Source organism: Primulina eburnea, chromosome 6, assembly GCF_022965805.1.
Source record: "Primulina eburnea isolate SZY01 chromosome 6, ASM2296580v1, whole genome shotgun sequence".
Classification (NCBI taxonomy): domain Eukaryota; kingdom Viridiplantae; phylum Streptophyta; class Magnoliopsida; order Lamiales; family Gesneriaceae; genus Primulina; species Primulina eburnea.
In genome coordinates, this window is record NC_133106.1 from 33,234,926 (window position 1) to 33,247,508 (window position 12,583).

A 12,583-nucleotide genomic window follows, 5' to 3' on the forward strand; every position below is an offset into this window, starting at 1 on the left:
TGAGAGTAAGAAGTCATACTATTCAAATTGTTTAAGAATATGATATACTAAGAATTTCAGTTAGACAGTGTGGTAAGTCTTGCTGAAGTGGGCAATTTTAAAATATTGTAAATATCAAAGTCTTTTAGTGAAATCCTTCTACAAGGAAAAATGTGTGACATATGAGTAATTCAAGTTTTCGTATACTCAAAAATAAATTTTTGTTATTTACATTCCGGTAAGTCCATTTTTGTTCAATATTTGATAACATAATTGTTCTTAACTTAAACCATTTTTTTGTATTCAACACTTTTCGGAGAGTCTTTTTTTTTCGCTAAGTAATCAACTATAAGTTTATTTATATCTTATCGACGAGAATTGTGTTTCGGTATTGTTAATCCAACAGAAATATTTTTACAATTTGTTGAGATTATCTATTCATCTCCCATCTAAATCAATCTCTAATTCTAACATAATGAATACTATAAAGTTTATGAAAAAATGCTATCAAATTAAGTATCGCACGTCTTCATATTTCATGAATATAAATACTAATTATAAATAAATACCAATAAGTATTATGAAATTAAATGAATACTAATAAATATAATGAATGAATATTAATAAATATTATAAATTATTACTCTCATAAGTATAATATCAAGTTAAGTATCCTCTTGTTATTCCATAAATATTGTGAATTAATATTAATGTATAATATCAAATTAAAAATATTCTCTGGATATCATGAATATCAATATATATCATGAATGAATACTCAATAAGTATAATGAAAAAATTATATTAATATATAATATTAAATTATATTTGTGTATATTTATTTTGTCTTTTTTTATTCATCAAAGTTTATTTGCGTGTTTAATTAATATATTCTGTTACATATTGTGAATATGTGCTACAACACATGCATACAACATCTAATTCTGATACACACTTTCTTCGTACATTTGAGTTAAACAACCACCATACACCTCGCCCTATGTACATTTTCTCATTGGCCGTGTTACTACTTATTAGGTCTAAACTATGCGGGGGATCGTTAGTAAACTGATGTTGATCAATCATTTTTTTAAAACTATCATTCCCTCGTATATTTGAAACACTTCAAATACTCTGTGAGGGTTAGTTTTAAAAATAAAATATTTGAGCAAAGTCATTTATTAATATATTATTCTCTAAACACGAACTAATCAAAGTCATCGACGGTCTCTAAATGCATTCATCTCTATCCAAATGCCGCACGTTTTTTTTACATATCTGTTCATTTATCCTCTTATATGATCAATTTTTCCTACTTTTGCGAGGTGCATGCCTGCCTCTATGGAGCTGTTTAACTTCTTATAAAGTAAAAAATTTATATCCAATATATGAGTAGGTCTGATCATGTATGACGGTCTCACGAATCTTTATCTGTGAGACGGGTCAACCCTACAGATATTCACAATAAAAAGTAATACTCTTAGCATAAAAAATAATACTGTAATATCCCAAGTTTTTATTGTTCTATGATCAATGATTTCATGTGTTATGGTTATGGGATATTCATATATTGATATTGTCAAGTTTGATGATGGTTATAGTTAATGTTATTGACAATGGTTTAGAGAATTTATAGTGGTCTAGTTGTTGATGATTTTGGGAATGGATGAATGCTAGTTGTGATGGTATTATGCTTGATTTTAGAAGAAGTTTGGTTGTTATAATTTATAAGAATTGAGTGGAATAAGAAAAGGTTGGATATTAAGTCAAGAAAGGATGTTTTTAGGAGTTCGTGTCGGAGGAATAGAGCTAGGGTGCAGCGCACCCGCGCTGCCATAGGCAGCGCCGGTGCGCTGCCTGCACCGGGTGCGCTGCCCTGCGCTGCCCGTGCGGAACAGCACGCACCCGCGCTGCAAGTTGAGCGCGGGTGCGCTGCCATGATGTATTGGACGAAATTGCTACTTCCAAAACACGATTTTAAGGTTATGGAATGATTTTTATAGCATGGTATTGAGAAATATCTTCATTCCTTCATCTCTCATTTCTCTCATAGGTTCCCTTCTCTTTTCCCCAAAATTCTCTTCTCCAAATCTTCAACCAAGTTCAAGGATTTTTGAGGAAATCTTAGCATCTCCTAGTCTAGGTGCAAGCTACAAGGTAAGATCTTAGTTATTCTTTGGTTTTACAAGGAATTGTTGGGTTGAAGGTTTGCGTTGACTTTATAGATCTATGTATATATGGTGTTAATTCATAGATTTTATGGTGTTTATTGTTGTAGGGATTCTTTTGAGATCATCTTTGCCACCAAATGTTGATTGGGTAGTAAGTAGAGGCTATTTCTTGTGCTCACATGATATATATGTATCCAAGCCATTTTTATTGATGTCTAGCTTCTTTCATGGACATGTTATTGTCATATTTGTTGATATATATTCATTGATCCAAGAATTTCATTGATTTCATTGATAAAGAAGCTAGCAAGATATTGTACCTATCAAGTGTTTGTTCAATTGTCCCAATGAATTTCATATGTTTCAATCCAAGGAATGATAGTAATTCATGCATGTCATTGGCCAATCACATGAAGAGTATCTCTCACAGTCTGGTATATATTTTCATATATCACAGAGATACTATCCATAGGTTATCTCTCACAGTCCGATATATATTTATATATATATTAACAGAGATAACATTCACAGGTCACAGATTACAAGTTACAGACTATCATTTCCTCTCATGGTTATCTCTCACAGTCCGATATATATTTATATATATTAACAGAGATAACATTCACAGATTACAGATCATTGAGCTATTGTTTCATTTCCTTTAATTCATGTTATGAAATATCATCTATATCGATTTTATCATTATTGTTCATTGAAGATGATATTATTCAATGTTTATTGTCATTGCAATGTTTCAAGCCAAGCCATATAAATATGTATTTGTTATGTAAAGTTCTCTACTTACTGAGTTTTATCTCATTTCAGTTAATGTCATGTGATGCAGGTAATAAAAAGATTTGAAGCAGATTGTCCAAGGGGAAGAAGTCATATAGCTACTGTATTGGAAAAATTTTATTTGAATATGTTAATGATTTTATTGGGGTGTGATGAACATTTAAAGTTTTTAAAAATATCATGTATTTTATTATATGTAATATTGGTATTTGAATTAGATGTTTGAGATTATGTATGGTATGTATTGTAAGATAATGTTTGAAATGTATATATAGTATATTTTATTTTAAAGATAAATGCTTCCGCTGATGTCAGGTTATTTTAAATTTAAAAATGTTTATTTAAGTGGGGTGTTTCAAATACTTTTTCGTGGATGACCCAAATAAGAGATATGTCTCACAAAATACGACCCGTGAGACCGTCTCACACAAATTTTTGCCCCAATATATATAACAAAAAATCCGACCATATCAAGACAATTACATACGAAAAATACAATAAAGAAAAGAGATGCACCAAGTCACCAACGAGACCAAATTTGATTGATCTAGGTTAACTATATGCTCTCAATATCAGCGTATGTACCATGTATTAATCACGGAGTGAAGCTCAGATATTAAAGTTTGCTCTCATGCATGGTGATTTTTTTTAAAGCTTCGAAACTTGACAAAACAGTCAACACTAATATCTCAAAACTATATTTTTGGACCAATTTCCTATAATTTTTATTTAGATAATTATATAACATATTATTTTTTGTTTATTTCTTATAAATTGTATATGACGTGGAGACCATTAATGTAATGGGAAGAAAAATGAGGAAGGCGGCTTTCACGCTCGATCATTTTTCAAAAAAATACTTAAAATGACAATTTCTTAAATAATTTTTCAAATTATTAATAGATATAGTTGTTAATGTCACACAAAGACTAAAACCAAGTTATAAGTAAGCTACATCTCTTACTATAACATTGAAATTGAAATAACTTTCTAGAAACATTTTTACACATTAAATTACTTCTTCCAATGTTTTTAAGAATGAAAAAAAACAAGATAAAAAATCGAAATTTTGTTGGCTCGCGGCTACACGCCGCATTGTTATCAACACTACTATATTTTATCATCTTTTCAATATATACAGCGTGTGATTTGAAGGGCTGCCATAAATTATTTTGGACTATCGAATTTATTACATAATTGAATTAGCTAGTTCTTAAAAATTATTTTTAAAAAAAAAAACAAAAAAAAAAAGTAAAATTAATATATAATTTAATTTTTTGGACCCTATTAGACGTCTGGGCCAGAAGCATAGGCCTCTTGGGCCTCTCGTCATGTCCGGCCATGATTGGGTCTCAACCATGGTCAGTGCTCATGATTTATATATTTCTTCCCAAGAAAATTTACTTACCTTGAAACAATTTAAATACGTAAAGTACTTATTAAATGTTAAAACTTAAACCTAAACATGGTTATCTCGATGGATCTAATTGTTTTATGTAAAAGAACAATAAATTGATAGATTGTTGACCAGGTTATTTTGGGCATAATCAATTGTTATAATTGTATTTATTTTGCATGTTTTTTTTCCTTTATAATCATTCTTCTTATTTGATGGTAACTAAAATTGTTCCTTTTTCAGATTCTTCAACTCATGAAGCTAGTCATATCGATGGGGCCGCGATCCCTGTACATGGATAGTATAACATTTTAATATTCATTAGATATCGGAAGAGAATATATTGCTCGCGTAATCGAATTTTATATAGACGCAGGAGAAGAATACTATTCGAGAAATGAGAAAAAAAATTTAGAGCCAACATGTAACAATCTTGGTTGATATCTCGGAGATGGGTTCGGCTCACTCTCGATAGCCCATACCAAGTATTCAGAAAGTATCGGAAGGTCATTTTCGTGACAGAACCCATCAAGAGGTCACCTCATGTACACGAAACTTTGAGGAGATCATCCCAGCCGACTTCCCATATATATGTAATCTTGTCAATCAGAGAGAAAGATGGCCGACCTCCCATCTCTATCTGAGCCTACTTCCCAGATTATGACATCGTGTTGATTGAGAATATTTTGGCCGAGCTCCGATAGGATTCAGAATTTAGGCGCGCTCATATCTAGAAGATCTCCTACTCAGACGTTAACGGGTAGCCTACATCAGTAAAGCCCACAGAGGTAAGACCCGAGAAGGTTTAATTTAATTTTTTCCAAGATTCTGAGAATCTAGACGTACCAAATCGAGAATTTATTCATCTCCTATAAATATCAGGTTTAATTAATTGTTTACTCATTCGTATATTCACTCACACTACACAAATATTATTCTCTCAGTTTTTATTTTATGACTTGAGCATCGGGCGGGTTACGCTGGAACAAGCTTCCGGTCCTCTTCTAACGTTCTTGTTTGTGCTTCCAGATTTCGAAGGTCTGATCCGAACTCTACCAATGAGATCCGACCTCCCAAGTGCCAACTACCATCCCAAATTTTAACGGTCATTGGTAATTGTCTATTTTTGGACATCCCATGTGATTGCATGTACTATGATTTAACAAGTGTTTCCTCTGTTGATACATCAACTTCCATTTTGTTTCTTGAATGTCTCATAAATATAGGATATTGTCATAGCAGCGGAACATGCAGTTATAATTTTACATGCTATTCATGTATAATTTATATGCCTGAGTAGATTCGCATTTTGTCAAAAAATTCTCATCACTATCAATAATTTTTCACATGCTATTCTGGATATATGGAATATGGATGTATATGTTCGTTCTATACAACTTTAAAAGATTAAGTTTTTGGTAAAAACGACAAACGTTTGATTCATAATCTTACATATCTAGTTTATAAAAAAATTTGCGTAATGTGTATTTATTTTTTAATGTGTTTTTTTATATAATTTTATCTAATTTCGGTATTAAAAAAAATTTGCTGATATTCTTTTATATCCATATCATTAATTACACGGCCACGTGAATTCAGGCCCGAGAACAATTCACGATCCAAAGTTCTTAGGCCATCTCCAACCCAACACCATGTTGGTGCAATACTCCATCATGGTGTGAGTTTTTCTTCTCCAACCCAACACCATTTCCTACTCTATTTTGGTGGTGTGCTACAGTATTGCACCAAATTTGGTGCAATACTGTAGCAATAGCGTTAATTTTTTTTTTTTTTTTTTGATTTTTTTATGTGATTAAATTAGCAATTATTACATTCAATTAAGTATTAAGCTTAAGTATTTAAAATAATAATATTAAATACTAAAAAATTTAACGTAATTCAAAAAACATTATTTAATTAAATTTTTTTAATTCATGTATATTTATAATGAATTTCGATATATACATTATTTTAGATATTAATGATATTTTAATTATTGTGTTTAAAATATTTTGTGAAATAAATTATTTGTTGTGAATAAAATAATAGGGAATATTCTGAGAATATTCTTTTTGATGTAGAGTTTAGAGTTGATGGGTTGGAGATGAGTTTAGATTTAGTGTAAGAATTACACTATTTTAAAGTTAGTGTGACACTAAGATAGTGTAATGGGTTGGAGATGGCCTTATTAGGTGTAATCGAACCTACACATCTGGTCCATGTAGTGGGCCCATTTCGGTTAATGGGGTCTCCAACTCTTGCGCCATGTTTGGATGCGCTACTGAAAATGATGTTATACCATCTTGTGTGAAATGTGAGATATTAATTGATTACACATATTTGTTTCATTTAACGTCAAGTTCGAAAAATGATTAAAATTAGAAATCATCATGTTTATTATATACGTATATACAAAATGATTTATCATTTACATTTTATACATTATTTATCATCCATCTCATGAAGCAATTTTTTTTAAAAAAAGTTGATTTTGTTCTCTCCTTTTTCTATTGATAAAAATAAATAATTTAATTTTTTTAAAAAAAGATAAAAAAAAATAAATAAATAAATAATGGATGATTACGTGTTTAAAATTTAATTACGATACTAAATTCTTGAAAATAGACAATGTGTCACATGCATGTTGATTTCCATGATTGATCCATGTAATTTCTACGGGGTTGCCCCTTTGTCCCTCGATAGTGTGATAATACATGTGCAAGCACTGATTGCGTATCTTGGCATTTCGTAGTCCATTAATTTATTTGGTCACAAAATTTGGTACCGACAAGATAATAATGATATTTACATAAATTATATAATAAGATTTTGATATTATTTCGCGATATTTTTTATTTTATGTATCTTAAGATTTGATAAATAACATTTTTGTATTTAATTTTTTATAGTATACAAAATATTATATAATTCTTCGTTGTATATGTAGCATTGCTCTCGACGAGGTACATTAAAATCGACTAGAATAGTACTTTAATTATTGTTTATTTTATATTAAAAGGTTATGCAATTTTATTTTTTTTCAAATGTGAACTCTCATTTTATCCTGATTTCAACATCGTCCATGAAGAGTGATTCATAGGTAGATCATGGGTTTTTTTTAAAAATAATTTAAATTTTAAAATTAATTTCAAAACTAATTTAAAAAAAAAAACTCTTTCAAAACTAATGTAATCCGCGCTTACGGAGCGTGGACGCTGCTCAGGAAGAGGGACGAAAATTTAGCGACGGAATATATCAAATAAACCGTCGCTACAATCAAATCCGCAACGGTTTATAATGACCGTCGCTGTTTTAAATCTGCGACGGTTTATATCCGTCGCTAAACTTAGCGACGGTTTTTATCCGTCGCAATTTCAACATTTTGGAATTTTTTTAATGGTAGTACATTGTCGTTTGTTTAACTAATTTAGACATTATATTTAAATATTTCACTAAGAAAACATGTAAAAAATTAACATATTATATGTTACAATATATTTATATTATTAATTTATGTGAAACAGTCTCACGAGTCTTATTTTCTGAGATATGACAAAAATTCATGTGAAACAGTCCACGAGTCTTATTTTCTGAGACATCTATCTTATTTCGGTTATCTATTAAAAATAAAAAATATTATTTTTTATGCTAATAGTATGATTTTTTATTGCAAATATCGATACGGTTGACGCGTCTCAGAGATAAAGATTCGTGAGACCGTCTCAAAAAACCCTACTCTAGAGATATTATGCACGAACTTTATTACGTTTCTTATTATTATTACTAAAAAAAATTTAAGTTTAAGATACATTTATTATCTTTATTCTTATAAAGATTTCATATTTTAAAACTTAAATTTTTTTTAAGTAATAATAATAAGAAACGTAATAAAGTTCGTGCATAATATCTCTAGAGTAAGATCTTTTGAGACGGTCTCACGAATCTTTATCTGTGAGACGCGTCAACCCTATCGATATTTACAATAAAAAATAATACTATTAGCATAAAAATAATATTTTTTATTTTTAATGGATAACCGAAATAAGATAGATGTCTTAGAAAATAAGACTCGTGAGACTGTTTCACATGAATTTTTGTCATATCTCAGAAAATATGACTCGTGAGACTGTTTCACATAAATTAATAATATAAATATATTGTAAAATATAATATGTTAACTTTTTACATGTTTTCTTAGTGAAATATTTAAATATAATGTCTAAATTAGTTAAACAAACGACAATGTACTACCATTAAAAAAATTCCAAAATGTTGAAATTGCGACGGATATAAACCGTCGCTAAGTTTAGCGACGGATATAAACCGTCGCAGATTTAAATCGGCGCGGATTTGATGTAGCGACGATTTATTGGATATATTTCGTCGCTAAATTTCTGTCCCTCTTTCGTGGCTACACCTGTGCAGTGCCCGCGCTCCGTAAGCACGGATTACATTAGTTTTGAAAGAGTTTTTTTTTTTTTTTAAATTAGTTTTGAAATTAATTTTAAAATTTAAATTATTTTTAAAAAAAACCCGTAGATCATTGACTGAATTCAAATGAGAATCAAACAGCACGTGCCTTTTGATCATTTTGTACATGGAAGGTGTTTCAAGGTTTAGTTTTTTTTTTAACTCTTATAATTATAACCGAAAATTAGTAGTGTAACATGTAAATATAAATATAATCACTAAGCAACGAGATTAACGATCAATTGATTCGAAAGATAAGATGATGATGGATAAATTTATTTATGTAAATAATAAAATAATTTAGATTTCATTTAGAACTAAATATATATGCAGTATTTGGTATACATATTAAGAGATGATTGATTTTTAATTGTTCACTTACCGTATGTTTTGTGTTCATGATTAAGATTGTGATATATGCTGAGGGCATTTAAATAATCATAATATAATTAAAAAAAGGCAAAAACTTGTGTGAGACGGTCTCACGGGTCGTATCTGTGAGACGAATCTCTTATTTGGGTCACCCATGAAAAAATATTACTTTTTATGCTAAGAGTATTACTTTTTATTGTGAATATGAGTAGAGTTGACCCGTCTCACAGATTTTGATCCGTGAGACGGTCTCACATGAGACTCACTCTTAAAAAAATAATCAAGAAACATAAAATCATATCAAACATCATATAATTTATCACAATATATTATTTATCATTACCTTTCATTTATAATCACTCTTACTATGTATTATTTACTAATCATATCACACGAACCAAACAATGTTATAGACAAAAATTAACACCGTTTTTTTCTTCCAAAATCACTCTTATATGACGTACATATTGTAATTTTGTTTTTCTATTTTTTTAGTTTCAACATTTCAATTGTGCTTTAATCTCTTAAATTTTAAAATTATGAAATGCTCCTCATATAAATATAATTCATTCAAATGTTAGTATAACCCTTCACTATTTTTTTACAACGACAATATTATAATATTTGGATATAAACCAAACTAAATAGAAAAAATATTAATCATGAGTAAGATAGTCATCCCTTCAAATATCATATATAAATAAATAATTTATAAGTTATAGATAAACATTCTAAAACAAAACAAGACACAAATGGGAGGGGAGGGAATGTGGGCATTAAATGATCCCATGTGAAGCTGCATTATTTATGATCAATCGAGAACCGTCCGATCATAAATTTACACTATTAATTATTAAACACAAAAACCAAGGTCATTTACTCCCATTGGCATGTATAAGTAGCCCCTTCACTCAAATCCCATTTGAACTACAAGGAAAAAAGCCATAAATTCTTCTATCAATTCTCACTTCAAATTCAGGGAATGAAGCTCTTTTTCACTGTCTTTTTGTTGTTTTGTTTGTGCACTTGCAGAATTGCCGATGCCTTCACTGACGGTAAGCTCCCAAGCATGTTCGACTGCCTTCCAATGGCCATCTTGCTTGCTTCTTTTCAGAATGTAATTTTGGGCGTAGAGTAGTGTAATGCCTAGATTCTGATACAAATTTAAAATATAAATCCTCATACTGAGTCTGTAACTGTTGGCATGATGGTTGGAGATATGCATTGATGAGAAAACGTACTTTTTCAATCCTGATAAGTCTGAGTTGTAAAAAGACAAGACAAATGTTCCTTACTGTGCGCTGAAAAGGCATACTCTCTTGTTAATTTGTTTTTGAGCAAGGATACTGTATGTAAATTTTGTTGAAGGAGTCGTCTAATTTATTTTAATGTTATTTTTCTAAATATTTTAGACGCTGATTCTACCACTTTAAAGTGCATTAAATGGCCTCCACATCTGTGGGTCTACCACCAGCACACATATGCAGATGGTCCTATCCATTTTCTGCTGGCAAATGTATTAATTAATATAATGGTCAAATAAATTTAAATCTTGTTACATTGTAATTTGAACCTATGTCAACATGCACAAAATGCAGGACCACTACAAAATGGCAACTTTGAGCAGCCTCCCAACCCCTCAGACCTCAAAGGAACAGTGGTACTGAAACCCCATGCCATACCGAAATGGCACATTTCGGGCTTCGTCGAGTACGTAAAAGCCGGACAAAAACAAGGCGACATGCTCCTAGTCGTTCCTGAGGGGTATGCAGCCGTACGGCTAGGCAACGAGGCGTCGATCAAGCAACTCATAAATGTTACCAAAGGAGCATCCTATGCGATAACGCTTAGTGCTGCTCGGACTTGTGCTCAAGACGAGAGACTAAACGTTTCGGTGGCACCAGACTATGAGGTCATACCAATCCAAACTTTGTATAGTAGCGACGGTTGGGACTTGTACGCGTTTGCATTTCGCGCAGTGTACGATGTGGACTGAGATACTACTTCACAATCCCGGGAGAGAAGAGGATCCGGCTTGCGGGCCTTTGGTTGATTCGATTGCTATCCGGCTTTTGAAGACTCCTCAAGCTACCAAAGGTATGCTTAATTTGTAGTCTTGTTCAGCTACTGCACATTTCATATCTAAGCACCATACAGATTTTGATGACCTTTTGTACTCGTTCTTGCAGACAATCTCATAAGAAACGGAGATTTTGAAGAAGGTGCGTACATGTTTCCCAACATAAGTAGTGGAGTCCTTATACCTCCAATCAGTGTAGATGATCACTCTGCTCTCCCAGCCTGGAAAGTCGATTCCCTGAAAGCCGTCAAATACATAGACTCGGCTCACTTCTCCGTCCCACACGGCAAACGAGCCATCGAACTCGTCGGGGGAAGAGAAAGTGCCATAGGGCAAGACGTCCGAACCGTCGTTGGCCAAACATACGAGCTCACATTTGCGGTCGGGGATGCCAGCAATTCCTGCGAGGGATCCATGATAGTGGAGGCCTTTGCGGGTAGGGAGACACTAAAAGTCCCATACGACTCCAAGGGAAGAGGCGGGTACAAGAGGGCTGTTCTAAGATTCGTGGCTAGAGCTACTCAGACTCGAGTCATGTTTTTCAGCACGTACTATCACACGAGGAGCACCGACTATGCTTCCCTTTGTGGCCCTGTTGTGGATGATGTGAAGTTGGCTAGCATTCCCAATCTGAGGCGATTCTAAGCTAGTTTTGAGTGAAATTTGGTTAAAGTATACTAAACATCGTGTGAGGGGAAGTGCAAAGAGTTTTTGTTATTTTGCTTCCTACTTCTATACTATGTATGAAGAGTGTGCTTTTGAAATATCATATGTAACATGCTATTTTAAGTTAAATAAATTTGAATATACTTTTACACTATTGTTTACTTCCCACATTTTCAAATTGCAACTCAACGTAAAATTTCTTCGAATTTTATGTTTACATACTTCTGTTACGTTTAGATGAACTCTGGGATGAATCACAAGCTTATTTCGTTTACAAGAAAAAAACAAAAACAAAAGAAAAGGAAAGTAAAAATCGAAGGCGGACTTTATGTATCAATTCAAGGTTGATATCAATTAATCAAGAGCAAATTTAATAATTCAATATTTCTTTTCAAGGACACTTTTTTTCAAAATTAGAGCAGTATTGTCGTATGTCAACCTCTTTTAAGAAAAAAACAAATTTTGTTTTTATATATAATTTTAAAATTTCATGATTTTGAATTACTTTCATAAGTAGAAACAATTTTTTTATTTAGGTCACCAATGTTTTGTTTATGTGCTTTGTAAGACCTGTTTTATTGGAACATTGGCCCGTAACATGTTTCTTTAATTGGGCTATGTGGCCCAAGTAGTAAGCCCACTTCTAGAAAGACG

General features: G+C 31.7%; 1 protein-coding gene across 1 annotated transcript; it reads left to right on the forward strand.

The window, feature by feature from the left end:
* The first annotated feature begins 10,038 nt into the window (after positions 1–10,038).
* Positions 10,039–12,083, forward strand: LOC140834440 (BIIDXI-like protein At5g11420). Its single transcript, XM_073199319.1, is given in 4 exon segments — positions 10,039–10,238; positions 10,782–11,173; positions 11,175–11,280; positions 11,373–12,083. Coding segments are annotated over 4 exon segments (1,107 nt in total). The 5' UTR covers positions 10,039–10,165; the 3' UTR covers positions 11,909–12,083.
* Positions 12,084–12,583: the final 500 nt, after the last annotated feature.